An 18,870-nucleotide genomic window follows, 5' to 3' on the forward strand; every position below is an offset into this window, starting at 1 on the left:
ACATAATTCACAATAAAAAAAAAAAAAAAAAGAAAATGAAGGGACCTGAAATTAGAATAAATATGGACTCATGAACAGTGACAGAGCACTGGTAATGCACTAGTTACAGCATTCAGTTGCTAACCTAAACGTCAACAGTTTATATAGACTAACCTCTCTGGGAGAAAGCTGTAGAAGTCTGCTTCCCTAAAGACTTACCCCGTGGGGGGCAGTTCAACTCTTATCTATGGTTGCTTTGAGTTGGAATCAACTTGATATCAATGTGTTTGGGTTTGGGTGAGTAGTGGTTTGGTCTAGAAGAAGACTGGAAAATCTAGGAGGAAAGATATCTAGAGTAGCAGATTATGTATGCCTCCATTGGTGTGGGTACAAAGCATGAAAATCTTTGTATTCCAACCATCACTTAAGACACATTTTACTGAAAGTGCATCGCAACTCAAATTTGTTTTGTTCCCTTCTTCACAGGGGTTGATGCTAAGACAACTTCCTAATAACCTAATCTTTGTCTCATAAGAATACAACCTGCAATAGGTAGAGGTTGTATATAATAAGTATATGTCAAGTTCTTAGACAATATCAAATAATGAAACATCATTACATTTCTACAGCAATGTATGCAAAGTAGAATATATAAAGCTTATAAATAACTTTTATATCAGTTTGCTTCAGGTTTTATAGACAAATATGTTTAAAAAAAGTAGTCAGTGTTTGTAGTATATTGATTTCAGAATTCTAGGTATAGGCTTTAAGGATAAGTATTTAAAAACTAGATATCATTAAAGGTCAATCCAATACAGAACTAAAAAGAGAAATGGGCAGCTCCATACTAATAGTAGTTTGTTGTTGTTGTTAAGTGTCACTGAGTCAACTCCGACTCATAACGTCATAACGGCCCTGTGTAGGGTTCCCGAGGAGCAGCTGGTGGGTTTGGACTTCCAACCTTGTGGTTCGCAGTCCAGTGCTGGTCTTAGAGTGCCACACCAGGAGTCCAGAGTAAAAGCAGGAGACTTCAATACACCACTTTTGATGAAGGACAGACCAACTAGAAAGCAGATATGCAGAACACCATCGATGGCAATAACACAATATACATTTTTTCTCCTGTGCACATGGATCATTACCCAGAAAAACCCATGTATTAGGCCAGAAAGCAAACCACGATAAATTTAAAAGCATTTAAGTAATACAAGGCATCTTCTTAGATCACAACACTATATAAAGTTAGAAATCAATAATAGGAAGCACAAGACTAAAACAAATAAAACACATCAAAGCTGAACAAAATCTTGGTTAAAAACTACAGGGTAATAGAAGAAATAAAAAATATTCCCAGAATCAAATGAGAATGAAAACACAACATATCTAAGCATTCAGGACTCAGCGAAAACAGTGCTCAGACACCAATTTATTTTCAAAACATTCACATCAAAACCGAAGAAAACATCAGAGTCAATGCTTTAAGCCTACATCCCCATCAATTAGAAAACAGAAAAGCAAAAGAAACTCACACTCACAAGACGAAAAGAAATATGAAAGGTTAGAGCAGATATAAAAGAAACAAGAAACAGAAAAACAACAAATAAAGCTAACAAGACTAGAAAGGTATTTCTTTGAAAGAATTAATAAAATCAACAATATACTGACAAATTTAACAAAACTAACAGAAGAGAAGATTTAAATAACACAAATAAATCAAATGAGTGATGTTACAACAGACCTAAATGAAATAAAAAGGGCACTAACAATGAAGAATCATACTACAAGAAATTTGGAAACAAAAAAAAATTGACAAATTTCTAGAAACACACTACCTATATAAAGTAACACAATATGAACTAGAAAAATGGAACAGGTTCATAAAAAAAATTAAAAAAAAAATAAGAAATTGAGCAAGTCATCAAAAAAAGACCTGCCCACGTGCATACACACAATAAATGTTTCAAATATTCTACCAAATATTCCGAGACCAGGTGACAGCAATTATGCTCAGATCATACCAGAGCATAAAAAAGAACAGAATACTCCAAAATTCGTTCTATAAATTAAACACCAACTTTCATATACAAGCCAAAGAAGCAAACCACTTGAAAAGAAAATCATAGACCAATATATCTCAGGGATAGAGATGCAGAAATTCTCAGAAATTCTACACACTAGAATTAAACATTATATAAAAAATAATATGAGGAAAAATCAAAAAGTATTGCTACTAGGGTTCTAGTTCATATACATTTTAGAACTTTAAATAAATAGGTGCAACACTGGAAGAACTTATCTGTGCCAAGAAATTTGGAAGATAGCTCTACCTGGCCAACTGATTGGAAGAGATCTATATTTATGACCATTTCAAACAGAGGTGATATAATTGAATGCAGAAATGTTTGGATGATTTCATTAATGTCAAATGCAAGACAAACTTTGCTACACATAATTCAAAAACAGCTACAGCAGGGCATTGACAAAAAATGTTTGATTCAGCTGAGGTTGTGGAACTATGGATTTCAAATTGATATCAGAAGTAGAAATAAATGATCCATCAATCCTACTACTAAATTTATATCATAGAGAACTAAGAACCTGAACACAAATAGGTATGTTGTTATTGTTAGGTGCCATCAAGTCGGTACCGATTCATAGTGACCCTATGCACAACAGAACGAAACACTGCCCGATCCTGGGCCAACCTCACAATTGTTTCCACGCTTGAGCCCATTAATGCTGCCACTTTACCAATCCATCTCACTGGGGGTCTTCCTCTTTTTCTCTGACCCTCCATCTTACTCAGCATAACATCCTTTTCCAGCGACTGTTCCCTCCTGACAATATGTCCAAAGTATGAGAGATGAAGCTTAACCATCCTGGCCTCCAAGAAGCACTCTGGCTGCACTTATTCCAAAACAGATCTTTTGGCAGTCCATGGCACTTTTAGTATTCTCCTCCAACACCACAATTCAAAGGCATCAATTCTTCTATGTTTTTTCCTTATTCACTGTCCAGCTTTCGTATCCATATGAGGCTATTGAAAATACCATGGCTTGGGTCAGGCGCACCTTAGTCCTCAAGCTGACATCTTTACTCTTCAACACTTTAAAAAGATCCTGTGCAGCAGATTTGCCTAATGCAATACGTCGTCTGATCTTTTGACTGCTGCTTCCGGGAATGTTGATAGTTGATCCAAGAAGAATGAAGTCCTTGACAACCTCAATCTTTTCTCCGTTGATAAGTATTTTACTTATTGGTCCAGTGGTGAGGATTTTTGTTTTCTTGACATTGAGATGTAATCCATACGGAAGGCTGTATTCCTTGATCTTCATCAGTAAATGTTTCAAGCCCTCTTCACTTTCAGCAAGCAAGGCTGTATCATCTGCATACAGCAGGTTGTTAATGAGTCTTCCTCCAATCCTGATGCCACTCTTTTCTTCATAGAATCCAGCTTCTCGTATTATTTGCTCAGCATACAAGTTGAATAAGTATGGTGAAAGAAGCACACCCAAATTGATTGCACTATTATTCACAATAGCAAAAAGATGAAAACTGCCTTAGTGCCATTTAAGTTGAAAGGAAAAAAATCTATGGTAGACACAAACCATGGAACACTATATAACACTGTTGTTAGGTGCCTTGGGTGAGTGTGTTCTGACTCATAGTCACCCTCTGCACATTAGTACAAAATACTGCTCAATCCTGAGCCATTCTCACAACTATTGTTACTTTTGAGCCCACTGCCACTGCCACTGCCACTGAGCCAATCCATCTTGTTGGGTTCTTCCTCTTTTTTTGCAGATCCTCCATCTTACCAAGCATGATGTCCTTCTCCAAGAACTGGTCCCTCTTGGTAATATGTCCAAAGTATGAAAGACAAAACCTGGTTATCCTGTCTTCTAAGGAGCACTCTGGCTGTGCTTCTTCCAACACAGATTTTGTTGTTCTTACAGCAGACCATGATACTTTTAATATTTGCCTCCAACATGATAGCTCAAATTCTTTTACAGTCTTCCTTATTTACTGTTCAACTTTCTCATGCATATGAGGCTCTTGAAAATACCATGGCTTGTCTTAGGTGCACCTTAGTCCTCAAACTGACATCTCTGCTCTTTGTACACTTTAAAGAGGTCTTGTGCAGCAGTTTTATCTAACACAATATGCTATTTGATCACTTGACTGCTGACTGCTGCTTCCACTAGTATGAATAGTGGCTCCAAGCAAAATGAAGTCTTTGACAACTTCAGTCTTTTCTCCATTTGTCATGATACTATTTAATGGTCCAGTGTTTAGGTCTTTTGCTTTCTTTACACTGAGGTGCAATCCATATTGAAAAGTATGCTCACTGATCTGCATCGGTATTTTAAGTACTCTTTCCAATCGACAAGTATGGTTCTATCATATGCACATCGCCAGTTGTCAATGAATTTATCTCCAAGCCTGATGTCATGTTATTCTTCATAGAAACCAGCTTCCTGGATTATTTGCTCAGAATACAGATTGAGTAAGTATGGTGAAAGAATACAATCTTGTTGTACAGCCTTCCTGATTTGAAACCATTTAGTATTGCCTTGTTTTGTTTTAATGGCTGTCTCTTGGTCTACATACAGATTCCTCATGAGCACAATTAATTGTTCTTGAATATCTATTTTTTGCAATGTTATTCATGTTGTCTTGATCCACACAGTCGAAAGCCTGTGCATAGTCAATAACGCACAGAGAAACATCTTTCTGTTATTCTCTGCTTTCAGCCAAGATCTAGCTGACGTCAACAATAATATCCCTCATTCCACATCCTCTTCCTAATCCAGTGTGAACCTCTGGAAGTTCTTCATCAATGTTCTTCCCTCTGGTTTTTTAACTCCAGGTCTTTGCGCATTTCATTATAACACTGAGATATTCTTGAGCTGCCTCTGAGATACTCTCTTCTGTTCTTTTACCTCCTCAGTTCTTCCATTTGCTTTACCAGCTCTATGTTGGAGAGCAAGTTTCAGAGTCTCCTTAATGACTTTTGATATTTTCCTTCTTTCTGGTCTTCTTAATGACCTTTTGCTTTCTTTCTGCATGTTGTTCTTGATGTCATCCCACAACTCTTTCGGTCTTTGGTTGTTTGTATGTAGTGTATCAAATCTGTTCATGACAAGATCTATAAATTCAGGTGAGATATGTTCAAGGTAATATTTTGGCTCTTACAGAATTGATTTAATTTACATCAGCTTCAGCCTGAACTTAAAATATGTGCAATTGATGGTCTGTTCTATTTCCTGCCCCTGGACTTGTTTTGTTTTATGATATGGAGTTTTTCTACCATTTCTTCTCACAGATGTATTTAATTAGATTTCTGTGTATTCCAACTGGTGAGCTCCAAGTGTACTTTCAATGCATATTGTTTAAAATGTATTTGCAAAGAATAAGTCGTTGGTCTTGCAAAATTCTATTATGGAATCTACAGTTTCACTTCTATAACCAAGACCATACTTTCTAACTACTTTTTTTTCCAACCTTTGTATTCTAATCACCACTAATTGTCAGCACATCTTGATTGCATGTTTGATCAAGAAGCTTGTATAATTCTTCAATTTCATCATCACTGGCTTTCTTAGTTGATGGGAAAATTTTAAGATAGTGGTATTACCTAGTCTTCCTTGTTGTATGGATATTATCCTATCCCAGACAGCATTATACTTCATGATAGATCTTCAAATGTTCTTTTTGTTGATTGATGCAATGCCATTCCTCTTTAATTTGTCATTCCCCACATAGTAAACCATATGTTTATCAGATTCAAAATGGCCAATACCAGTGTCCTAGGATATTGATCTTTATGTATTCCATTTCATTTTGGACAACTTCTAATTTTCCTATATTCATAATTTGTACATTTCATGGTCTGATTATTAACTGATGTTTGCAGTTGTTTCTCCTCATTTTGAGTTGTGTCTCATCAGCAAGTGAAGGTTCAAAACCTTTACTCCATTTGTCATCATGGTCAATTCTATTTTGAGGAGGCAGCTCTTCCCCAGCCATATTTTGGATGCTTTTCAACTTGAGGGACCCATCTTCTGGCACTATATCTGCCAGTAATCTGGTGCTATTCATAATATTTCAATATTACATTTTCTGGTGCTATCTGACAGTGTTATTGCTAGTCATAAGTTTTTCATTGGTTAACCATTCAGAAGTAGTGCACTTCTACTTCCTATTCTGTCTTAGTCTGGAAGCTCAGCTAAAACCTATCTATCATGGGTGACCCTTGCTGGTATATAAAAGGCCAGTGGCATAGCTTCAGCATCACAGCAGCATGCAAGCCACCACAATATGACAAGATGACAAATGTGAGGCAGAATATAGCATTAAGAAATTTCTTATTTCTCACATAACATTAAGAAAATAATAAAGAATCTGCCAGACACTACATAATACTGATGAATCCGGAGTACACTATGCAGAGTGAAATATGATTGTAAGTTCAAAATGTATTGCTACAAAATCATGGGAACCCTTATTAAACAACATTATCAATATATGAAGCTATTGTTTATTGACATATCATCCATCTAAGTCTATACACTTCTAAAGTTTTTTTTTTTTTTTTTTTTTGGCTCCCTAACCCTTCTCTGAAGAATTTTATGCTGTTTAATTTATACTGTATCAAAACAGTAGTCTTGACATTCTCAAGGGACTCAATTTATATACCTTTTAAATACTCCTTAAGTTCATGGGACAAAATATAAGTCTGAAAGGGCAAGGACAGGGTTGTAAGCATATGGGGCAAGGTTTTTCCTAAGAGAATCTCACAGTACAGTTATTGCTACTCTTGAAAAATGAGCAGGTGCATTTTCATGACAGGAAACAATTCCTAGGTACAACTCTACTGACAGTTTCTCATCGATGCAGTTTTCAATTTTCTTAAAACCTCGTCATAAGAAGTTATCTTTTAGCTGGCCTGGCAAATCCCCTGGGAAGCCACTGTTTTGATTAGATTTATAAAAGCACCCTAAGGAGACTAAGTCAAGAGTATTATTAGTATTTAAACACATTTTGTTTGGAATAAACCCATGCATGTATGAACTGGCATGGAACACTAGTGACGATACTTTTAGAATTGCATCACAAAAAGGACACATTTTGTATGAGGCCACTATTAAAAAATTAAGAAAAGGTTTACACACAGAAATATTCCTTAATGGCTACCAGGGGTGAGAAGAGAAAGGGGGATACATTATTAAGTAGAGAATAGATGCATATTGCATATTAACTTGAGTGAAGGGAAGACAATATACAACAAAGTGGAGGGCAGCACAATATGTTCTTAAGTGCCGTTGAGTCTGTCCCGACTCATAGTGACCCTATATAGTGTTTCCAAGGAGCAGTTGGTGAGTTTGAACTGCCGACCTTGCAGTTCAAACTAACTTTGCAGTCTAGCACAGTAAGCTGCAGTGCCACACCAAGACTCCAGCCCAACATGACCAGTGACAAAAGAAGACACAGACAGGTGCACAAGTGTAAAAGACAATGCAAGTAAATGCTACTATATACACAGCCTTGCAATAACAGTAATAACACACAATATCTATGAGTAGATACATAGGTAGATATTCAAGCTGAACAAACGTGGCACAGGAATACAGCCATTAGTATATACAGGTTCGGTGGAGGAGATTTCCACATATGCATTTGTATGAATTGCAAATATATCCAAAGATATTACAGAGCATTGTTGTTGTTGTTAGGAGCCATCAAATTGGTTGTGTCCCATACCAACCCTGCATACGGCTTTTGAGGAGCAGCTGGTGAGTTTGAACTGCTGACTTTGTGCTTTAAATGGATTTTGTAGTCTAGTGCTTATCCTACAGTGCCACACTAGGACTCCATTATACAACATGTTGTTGTTGGTAAATTACCATGGAGTCAGTTCCAACTCATAGTGGCCCTGCACAGGGTTTCCAAGGCTGTAAATCTTTACGAGAACAGAAAGCTTCATTTTTCTCCTGCAGAGTAGCTGGTAGTTTCGAACTCTCAACCTTGAGGTAAGCAGCCCAATTCATAACCACTACGCTAACAGAGCTACTTATTATATAGAACTGTTGTTGTTTGGTGCCATCGAGTCGGTATCAACCCATAGCAACATTATGCACAGTAGAACAAAACACTGCCCGATCCTGGGCCAACCTCACTACTGTTGCCATACTTGAGTCCATTGTTGTTGCCACTTGGCCAATCCATCTTGTTGGCGGTCTTCCTCTTTTTCTCTGACCATCCACCGTAGCAAACATGATATCCTTCTCCAGTGACTGGTCTTTCCTGACAATATGTCCAAAGTATGAGAGATGAAGTTTGGCTATCTTGGCCTCCAAGGAGCACACTGGCTGCACTTCTTCCAAAACAGATCTATTGGCTCTTCTGGCAGCCAATGGCACTTTCAATATTTACCTCCAACACCATAACTCAAAAGCATCAATTCTTCTATGTTTTTCCTTATTCACTGTCCAGCTTTCGCAGACATATGAGGTTACTGAAAATACCATGGCTTGGGTCAGGTGCACCTTAGTCCTCAAGCTGACACCTTTGCTCTTCAACACTTTAAAAGGTCTTGTGCAGCAGATTTGCCTAATGCAATTATACGTCATTTGATTTCTTGACTGTTGCTTCCATGAGTGTTGATAGTTGATCCAAGAAGAATGAAATCCTTGACAACTTCTATCTTTTCTCCATTGATAAGAATGTTGTGTACTAGCCCAGTGGTGAGGATTTTTGTTTTCTTTACATTGAGATGCAATCCATACTGAAGGCTGTGCTCTTTGATCTTCTTCAGTAAATGTTTTAAGTCCTCTTCACTTTCAGCAATCAAGGTTATATCATCTGCATATCACAGGTTGTTAAAGAGTCTTCCTCCAATCCTGATGCCACGTTTTTCTTCATATTACCCAGCTTCTCAATTATTTGCTCAGCATACAGATTGAATAAGTATAGTGAAAGAATACACTCTTGTCACACACCTTTTTTAATTTTAAACGACTCAGTATTCCCATGTTCTATTCGAACAACTGAGTCTTGATACAGGTAAAGATTCCTCGTGAGCACAATTAAGTGTTCCGGAATACTCATACTTCGCAATGTTGTTCATAGCTTGTCATGATCCACACAATCGAAAGACTTTGCATATTCAATAAAGCACAGGTAAACATCTTTCTGATATTCTCTGCTTTCAGCCAACATTTATCGGACATCAGCAATGATATCCCTCATTCCACAGCTTCTTCTGAATCCAGCTTGAACCTCTGGAAGTTCTCTGTCAATGTATAATTATAGCCGTTTCTGTATTACCTTTAGTAAAACTTTACTCGCATGGGATATCAAAGAGATTGTCTGATGATTTTCGTATTCCATTGGGTCACCTCTCTTTGGAATGGGCACAAATATGGATCTCTTCCAATCAGTTGGCCAGACAGTTGTCTTCCAAATTTCTTGACAGAAATGAGTGAGTGCCTCCTGTGTTGCCTCAGTTTCTTGCAAGATTTCAATTTTTATTCCATCAATTCCTAGTGCCTTGTTCTTTGCCAATTCCTTCAATGCATCTTGTACTTCCTCATTCAGTATCATTGGCTCTTGATCATTTGCTACCTCATGAAATGGTTGAACATGAACCATTTCCTTCTCTTGATGCTTTTTGCATCATTCAATAATTTGCCCAGAGAATCTTTCAATAACGAACTTTGAGGCTTGAATTTTTTCTTCAGTTCCCCAGCTTGAGAAATGCTGAGCGTGTTCTTCCTTTTTGGTTTTCTGATTACAGATCCTTGCACATTTTGTTCTAATATTTGGCTTTATCTTTTCAAGCTGATCTTTTGAAATTTTCTGTTCAGCTCTTGGACCGTCTCTTTTCTTCCATTTGCTTTAGCATCTCTATGCTGGAGAGCAAGTTTCAGTGTCTCTTCTGACATCCATTTTCACCTTTTCCTTCTTTCTTGTCTTCTCAATGACTTTTTGTTTTCGTCATGTATGATGTTCTTGATGTTATACCACAACTCTTCTGGTCTTCGGTCTCTAGTGTTTAATATATCAAATCTGTTCTTCAGATGATCTCTAAATTCAGGTGGGATATATTCAAGGTTATATTTTGGCTCTCATGGACTTGTCATTTTCTTCAGGTTCAGTATGAATTTTCATATGAGTAATTGATGGTCTGTTCCACAGTCTGCCTATGGCCTTGTTTTGACTGATGATATGGAGCTTTTCCATCGTCTCTTTTCTGCAGATGTAGTCAATTTGATTTCTATGTATTCCATCTGGTGAGGTCTAGGTGTATAGTTGTCTCTTATGTGGTCTAAAGAAGGTATTTGACATGAACAAATCATTGGCTTTGCAAAATTCTATCATGCAATCTCCAGCATCATTTCTATCACTAAGGCCATATTTTCCAACTACTGACCCTTCCTCTTTGCTCCCATGTTTGCATTCCAATAACCATTAATGATCAATACATCTTGATTGCATGTTTGATCGATTTCAGATTGAAGAAGTTGGTAGGATTCTTCTATTTCATTATACAGCATTGTAGTTGTTATGTGCCGTGGAGTCGGTTCTGATCATAGTGATCCTATACAGGGTTTCCGAGGCTGTTAATCTTTACTGGAAAAGAAAGCCTCATCTTTCTCCAGCGGAACAGCTGGTAGTTTTGAACTGCTGACCTTGCGGTTCGCAGCCCGATTTGTAACCACTACGCTACCAGAGCTCCTTATTACATAATATGTTGATGTTGTTAAGTACCATGGAGTTGGTTCTGACTCATAGCTACCCTGCGCAGGGTTTCTGAGGCTGTAAATCTTTACGGGAGCAGAATGCCTCATCTTTTTCTCATTGAACCGCTGGTAGTTTCAAACTCTGATCTTGAGGTTAACAGCCCGATTCGTAACCACTATGCTACCAGAGCTCGTTATTATATAGCATGTTGTTGTTTTTGTTAAGTGCCGTCGAGTCGGTTCCGACCCATAGTGACTCTGTATAGGGTTTCAGAGGCTGTAAATCTTTACGGGAGCAGAAAGCCTCATCTTTTTCCCGCAGAGCGGCTGGTAGTTTCGAACTGCTGACCTTAAGGATTATATAGCATACAGGGTCAAAATTCTGAAAACGTCTTTCCCAATACCAAATTGACAATAGAAGTCACTGGACTTGGACACTTGGGATCATAGTTGTGGAGGACATCTAGCATACTCAACTGGCATAGGTCATAGGTCAACCGCCATAATAGAGTCCACATAAACATTGTTCTCTATCTCACTTTGGTGAGTAATGATTAGAGTCTTAAAAGCTTTTGTATACCTTTGTAAGAAGCAACTATTCGTCTCTCCTAGTCTGCAGCACAAAGGAGTGGGAAAAGTCAAAGATCTGAGGAAACAATTAGTCCTAATGATTAATGGAGCACTGCTTCATGACACTGAAAACCACCACCTCTGTGACACTGAACGCTAAAGAACTAGATGGTGCCCAGTTACTGCTATTGCCTCTTCTCATCAGGATCACAACAGTGTCCTCAACAGAAAGGGAGAAAAATAAATGAAGAAAAGATACAAAACCATTAAAAAATAACAACAGATTTACTGATCTGATAGACCAGTTTGACCCGAAAAACACTAACCTTAGACACACTTCCAGCCTGAAACTGAATTGACCACCATGGATCAACTTTGAATCAAACTATATAAGGTGAATAATAACAGCAGGGAGAAAGGTACTCTCAGTACAATCAACAGTAGGAGATCAAGAGGGAAGCATTTGCCCAGAAACAAAGCTTCGAAGAAAGGAAAGTGATAGAAAGAAGGATGAATGGAAAAAAGGAAACCAGGCAGGAAAGGGGAAGTTGGATGGAAACATTGATGGAAATGCAACCAATATTTCAAAATAAAATGCATATGATTGTTGAATGAAAACAAGTGTGTTCTGTAAACATTCACCCAAAGTGCAATAAAAAATTTAAAAGAAAACATTATTGAGTCTTAAAAATATAATAAACAAAATCTCAATGGTCTTGCTTTCCCAAGATATTTCCAGTTTGGCAAACTATGCCTTGTAAGCAGGGTCTATCAGAGATCTGACTTTTGTAGTAGATAAATACTGAAGTATTATGAAAATAGTCCATAATTTCATATGCCAAAATTAATTTAGGAAGCAAAAGTTGTGACTTACCATATTTAAAGTAAACTAGAAACGTGATTTTACATTTTCTTTGTTGTGCCACTGTAAATGTGCAAAGGAAATGGGAATTTTCTTATTCAAGTTTACCTAGTATTTCATCCACTCCACCATAAACCATGGACTTCAATCATAGAAGATGAATAAATGGGAATAGGCCAAATGCTCAAAAAAATTATCATTTTGAAAGGATTTGGGAGAAGATACCATAATGTCAATGGTGTAGAGTAGAGGTCTTTTGTCAAGAAAAGGGAAGCATCTGATCGCCTACTCCTATGCTATTTTGCAATGATTGTACATTATGAGCCACAGGGTAACTTTAAATAAGTGAGGATAAGATCAAACACTTTAGTTTGAATATTAAATGTTGTAAAATAGACAATCTCTGTAGCCCTAACATTAGAGTGCATCCATGACCTGAAAATGCTAATTCAGAGGCATGTTAATATATGTACATAAAGATGTCTAAACATAACTACTCTTGTAACCAATATACAGAAATGAATAATAATGACTGGAAATGAGTTTTAAATTATGCTTTTAAAAGAACAAATACAATTCCCTCTCTGGTACAAATTCTCTATCCCCCTGATCCTTACAATGACTCTGGGAAAGAGAGAGGAGATATATGATTATTACCACCCACAGCTTAAAGTAGAAGACACAAGAAGCTAAATGACTTCTTTAAAACAACATGACTCAAAAGTAAGTAAAGGGCAGGCTTTCAGGGTAGACAGTTTGGTTGGTTGATGATGCATGGAGGGGATGGTAACCAAGGCAATGAAATGATATACAATAGGATGAATGTAAAACTAATGTTTTCCCATATAAACTATCACATAATTCACAATAAAACCTTTAAAAAAAAAAAAAAAAAAGCAAGTAAAGCCAGAACTCAAAACTACTCCAATTTCACATCCATTACACTGTCTTCTGCACCAAATGCACAGAGTGAAGAAAGTCACCATATCTACAGCTGTCGGTTATAAAGTCTCCTCCTTATAAATGAGTACATGGACAAATGTAATGATTTTTATTTCAACTTTTCTGAAAGGTAAAACCATGAGAAAATATACTAGTGGTCACTCAAAGGTCAGAAACTGATGAGTAAATATCAAGACATATACTGAATTCCTAATGAAAAAACAACTGGTCACTTTGATTTCATTGGATGAACTATTAATTTGAAAAAAACCACTCAACATACTCCATATATCTATTTTCATTGTCTTGGTTTAGATTTGATATTCAAATTATAATGTTATATATTCAAGTATAAGTATGCAGTTAGAAACAATCTTGGTTACAATTATATTCTTATTTTTAGCAGAACCCATTCATTACATAATTTATAGTCACTCAATGAATCACTTTCCCAAGAAGTAGCATAGTCATCAAAAGTTCAGATATACTGAAAATAACAAGAGTTGAGAAGTTAACAGCACTGCACTCTAACCTGAAACATGCTGTCTTTGCTCTGAAATTTGGGCCAATCATTCTAATTTTTAAAATTTTAATGTCCTTATTGACAAAATAGGAATGGTGGTATCCATATCCAAGGTAATTCTCACTATGGCTATAAATTTCAAATTAAAACAATTTCCCCTTATTTTAAAATAATGATCTCATTAACTTACTGTTGTTATTTTGTTACTTACGTGGGCATTTCTTAACACAGAATGCTCCATATGTGTACTTGGCGTTGAAATTGTGCTCCAGTTGAAAGGTGGTTGGATTGTAGACAAAGGTTTGGGGACATTGAGTAACACATGCTCCACTGTCATTGAAATTCATGCAGGCCTGTAAAATAACCAATATTATTTTCATTTAAAAGTAATTCTAAACTAAACAATAGACATGTCTATAAGGGGAACAATAACCTTAGTGAGTTATACACACTCTAGAATAATCAACCATTTGAGATCAAACGGACAGGACTTACCCAAGGGCAAAGTTCAGAAGGGTTAAGAAAGAAGGGGAAATAAACAGAAAACACAGAGAGGAAGTGGGCTAAGTGACGTTACATAGTGGTGATGGCAATCAAGAAGATGAAACAAGATGGGTATGAATTGTTGAATGGAAACTTGGCCTGTTTTGTAAATCTTCTTCACCCAATTCACAAAGCTGTTGTTGTGAAGTGCCTTTGAGTCACTTTTGATCCCTGTATAGGGTAGCGTAGTCCTTAGGAGTTCGGCTGATAACCTCAAGGTCAGCTTTTCAAAACTATCAGTCATTACGCAGGAGAAAGATGAGGCTTTCCAATCCTGTAAAGATGTACAGCCTTGGGAACCCTATACAGGTTGCTGTGAGTTGGAACTGACTCCACGGCACACAACCACCACCATTGTGTTTCCAAGAAGCAGCTGGTGAGCTTGAACTGCCAACCTTGCGGTTCAAGACAGCATAGTAGTTCAGCGCATTAAGAAATATTTTTTTAAAAAACCTTCATAACCCTTCTGCGCGGACAACAGCTGAGCACTTTTGAAAGAATGATGTGTTCTTTATTGGGATTACCCATTCCTCTTGATACATACCAACTTCAAACCCGCAAGAAAATTTTATAATTTCTAAGTTAACTGTGCTCATTTTTTTCAATGTCAAATTTAGGCTTCAAAAATTTTACTTGTTTTGTTTTACTTTTTAAATAACAGTAACTGTTTGTACTTTCTACAAGGTTGGTGGTTTAAACCCACCAGCTGCTCCTTGGAAACCCTGTACAGGATTGCTGAGTCAGCACCAACTGGACAGCACTTTATAAATAACAATGGTTATTATAGGTTCAAATTGCTTAAAAACTATCCACTCATTTTTAAAACTGAAGGTTGACTTAAGTTATCTTTATTGTTGTTAAATGCCGTCAAGTTGATTCCAACTTCTAACAACGCTGTACAGGATTTCTGAGAGGCAGTGGATTTGAACCATCACCTTGTCATACCCAGTCCAATGATTATCCTACTGTGCCACATCATTAAAAGTAGCTAATTGTGGACAATTATTTAGGCTCACATCTATAAAAAAAACATTTAACTTTGGTCTTGGAGCCTTGCACCAACAACTAAACTTCAATTTCATACACTAGTCTTCTTTGAAGGGGCTTTCATAGTGGTGTCATAGTGATCTGTTAAGCACAGTCATCGCTTTTGTGTAGCAAGCACTCTGGGATAGATATTTAAACTGAACATAAAGGAACTAGTCAAGGGTAATTAGTGTATGTAATACAAACATGTAAAGAGGTAACCATAGTTATTCACTCATTAAAGAATATAGTATTCTTATTCTCGAGTCCTGGTGTGGTGCTGCAGGTTAATGCGCACTGCAAAGTCGGTTTGAACTGCAGGCTGGTAGTTTGAGCTTACCTGCTGCACCTTGGAAACCCTATACAGGGTCGCTGTGGGTCAGAATGGACTCAATGGCACTTAACAACAACAATTCTTGTCCCGGCGTGGTACTTTTCTGGTGCAGTGCTGTGGGATAACGTGCTGGACTGCAAAGTCAGTTTGAACTGCAAGGCTAGTGGTTCAAGCTCACCAGCCGCTCCTTGGAAACCCTATACAGGGTCACTATGAGTGGTAAGGGATTGGGCGGCACTTAACAACACCAACAACAATTCTTGTACAGATTGCAATGGCTCCATACAATAAGCAATGGTCTGTGAACTACAAGGTTCATGGTTCAAGCCTACAAGCTGCTCCATGGGAGAAAGATAGGGCTTTCTGCTCCCACCAAGATTTAAAAAGCCTCAGAAACCCTATACAAGGTAACTGTGAATTGGAACCAACTCGAGGGCATTTACCAACAACAACAACAATCCCTTGTATAGGAGACATGGCAGCATAGTTGTTACACATGGGCTGCTAACCCCAAGCTCAGCAATTCTAATCCACCAGTTGAACAGGAGAAAGATGAAGCTTTTTGCTCCCCAAAGATATCCAGGAGTCCTGGTGTGGCACTGTGGGTTAATGCACCAGACTGCAAAGTCATTTGAACTGCAAGGTTGACGGCTCAAACTCACCAGTCTCTCCTCGGAAACCTTATACAGGGTCTCTATGGGTCAGAACTGACTCAACGGCATTTAACAACAACAATAACAAAGATTTCCAGAGATTGGGTCTTTTTCATAATGCCATACCATTTAGTAAATGCCACTAATCTCAAGTAAGACAATTCATTTCTGCTGACATAAATTTGTATTGATAGTTTTCTGCTAATAGTTTCAAATGTGCTTCACAAAAATTAAACACAAATTTACTACCTGCTTGAAATTTACCATAAAATCAGCAATTCAAACCCACCAACCACATGCTGGAGAAAGATGAGGCTTTCTGCTCTCATAAGGATTAGAGCCTCAGATCCTATACAGGGTGGCTGTAACTTGGAATCGGCTCCATAGCAGTGAGTTTGATTTGTTTCATTTGAGATTCAGGTATTTTATAACTAGGATATATACATAAATACACACAGGGCCCCGACAGCATAATGGATTACACACTGGGCTGTAAAGTCTAAAAACTTGAATAAAGTCTAAAAACTTGAATCTATCAGCTGTTCCACAGGAAAGATGAGGCCGTCTGCTCCCGTAAAATTTCACAGCCTGGGAAACCCTTGGGAGCAGCTATACTCTGTCCTATGTGGTCGTTCTAAGTTGGAATTGACTAGATGGCAGTTAAGTTTGACTAGTTTGGATTCTATCTATCTACCACCTATCTATCTATCCATCTATCTATATACATACATATTTGCATATGTATATAGGCATCCTGGTGTGGCGCTGGACTGCAAAACCAGTTTGAACCACAAGGTCAGCAGCTCAAGCTCACTAGCCCAGCCTCTGAAACCCTATTCAGGGTCATTATGGGTTGGAACCAACTTGACGGCACTTAACAACAACATATATAGGTGGGTACGTGTGTGTGGAAAAATGATTAACAAAAAGGTAGAACAATTAATTCTCCTAATTTTTTAAAAAAATAACTTTCATAGGAATAATTTAGAGTTTGGAAGGCAAGCTAATGTGAACTCAAACAATGTTTAACACTTCATCATAAATTGTATGTACAGTTATTAATAAGGATTAATTTATTCTGTTTCCTCAAAACAATTGTTTCATCAATTGGTTTTTTAGTAAGCACTTTATTACACACATGACAATTCCCTGATGATGGTCTACTAGATGCACAGTCAGAACAAAATTCACTGATGATGCATTCATTATTCACTAGATGACACTTTCCAGGAAGAATCTATTAAAAAACAATCTAAAAATCTCAGTGAATTTTATTTTATGGCTATAAAACTTCATGTGTCTTTATAATGGCTTTCCTAACATACTTTATGCAGTGTTGTACACATATTTCTAGGAAACAAAGGGGCATAAACTGGAGGAATAAAACAATTTACCTTCCAGACAGCATACAAAAGGAATGTAACTTTCACCAAGACCTTAGTCAGGTAGTCCTGAACATTCTGTACCACATGTTAAAGTGGAATCATTGGACCATTGCATAAAAGTAATGGAATGAGAATTCTGAAACTCATGTAGCCCTCTGCTTATTATGACAACAAAAATGTAGAGACAGAATGCAGCTAAAAACTTCTAATTGAATATATTGGTTATTATTACTGTTTGCAGTTGTGTTGGGTTTGTAACTGCTAACCGCACTTTTCATGGTTCTTCAAAATCAAGCTTCCAAGTCATTTCTGGCAACGGACAGGATAAGGTTCTAGTTCATTACCTCATGAATATCTTTCACACATTTTTTACTTTTTTTTTTCTTTTCTTCCTCCTTTTTACACTGTTACGTGACACATATTTTTGTTGCACTGCAGAATTTAGACAAATTAAATATCTTATGCTATTGTTGTTGTTATTAAGTGCCATCGAGTTGGTTCTGACATATAGGGTTTCCGAGGAGCAGGTGAGCTTGAACCGCTAACCTTGCAGTTCAAACCGACCTTGCAGTCCAGTGCATTAACCCACAGCTTGCAGTCCAGTGCATTAACCCACAGTTCCATACCAGGACTCCCTCTTATGCTATTAACAATTAAAAAATTATTGTGTAGTTATAATTTATATTTTACTTGTTTCAGGAATTAAATGCTATTACTTTAAAGCAGAATTCTACATATGAATGTGTACTCACTAGATATTTGAGGAGGGATGATGGAAATAAAATTTCTGTGCTTATTTTTAACAGTAAAAAATACTTTGTGAGGTTTAATATTTCTAGTTTAAGATTAAACCCTGGTCTCTCTATATAAAACTTGGTTAACTCTGACTCACAGAATGGCTTGTGCATATTCAAAAGGACAAAGATAATGTATCAGAAATATATCACAATGTAACTAAAATGTGTCCCCAGCATGCTATAAATGTTTATTTTAAGGAAGCAAAAGTGTCCATTACTAAAATAAAAAGCACACAATTATGATATAAGTTGCTCTAAAATGTGGGTTTGTAAATCTTATATAATTTGAATCAGCAATTTAAGTTTGTAAATACTATAAACTGGAAAAATACATAATTCACAAATGTATCTGCTACATTCTTGGATTTAAATTCAAGAAAAAAAATGCAAGTGTCCCCACCTCTAGGGCTCAACAATGCAACAACATAAACAAGCAATCAGAGCAAATTTTAGCAAGGATGCTATTATAGTTCAAAAAGACATTTAAATATATTTTACTTAATGTTCTCCA

At 37.0% G+C, this 18,870-nt stretch overlaps 1 protein-coding gene across 4 annotated transcripts in view; it reads right to left on the reverse strand.

Moving 5' to 3' along the window:
- The window catches only part of ERBB4 (v-erb-b2 avian erythroblastic leukemia viral oncogene homolog 4), a 1,604,115-nt gene that overhangs the window by 509,185 nt on the left and 1,076,060 nt on the right, over positions 1-18,870 (reverse strand). For all 4 annotated transcript variants that reach the window (XM_006872745.1, XM_006872748.1, XM_006872746.1 and 1 more), the window contains exon 7: positions 13,833-13,974. In XM_006872745.1, coding sequence (XP_006872807.1) covers positions 13,833-13,974 — 142 coding nt within the window. The remainder of the gene's footprint in view (positions 1-13,832; positions 13,975-18,870) is intronic.

Source organism: Chrysochloris asiatica, unplaced genomic scaffold, assembly GCF_000296735.1.
Source record: "Chrysochloris asiatica unplaced genomic scaffold, ChrAsi1.0 scaffold00212, whole genome shotgun sequence".
Lineage (NCBI taxonomy): Eukaryota > Metazoa > Chordata > Mammalia > Afrosoricida > Chrysochloridae > Chrysochloris > Chrysochloris asiatica.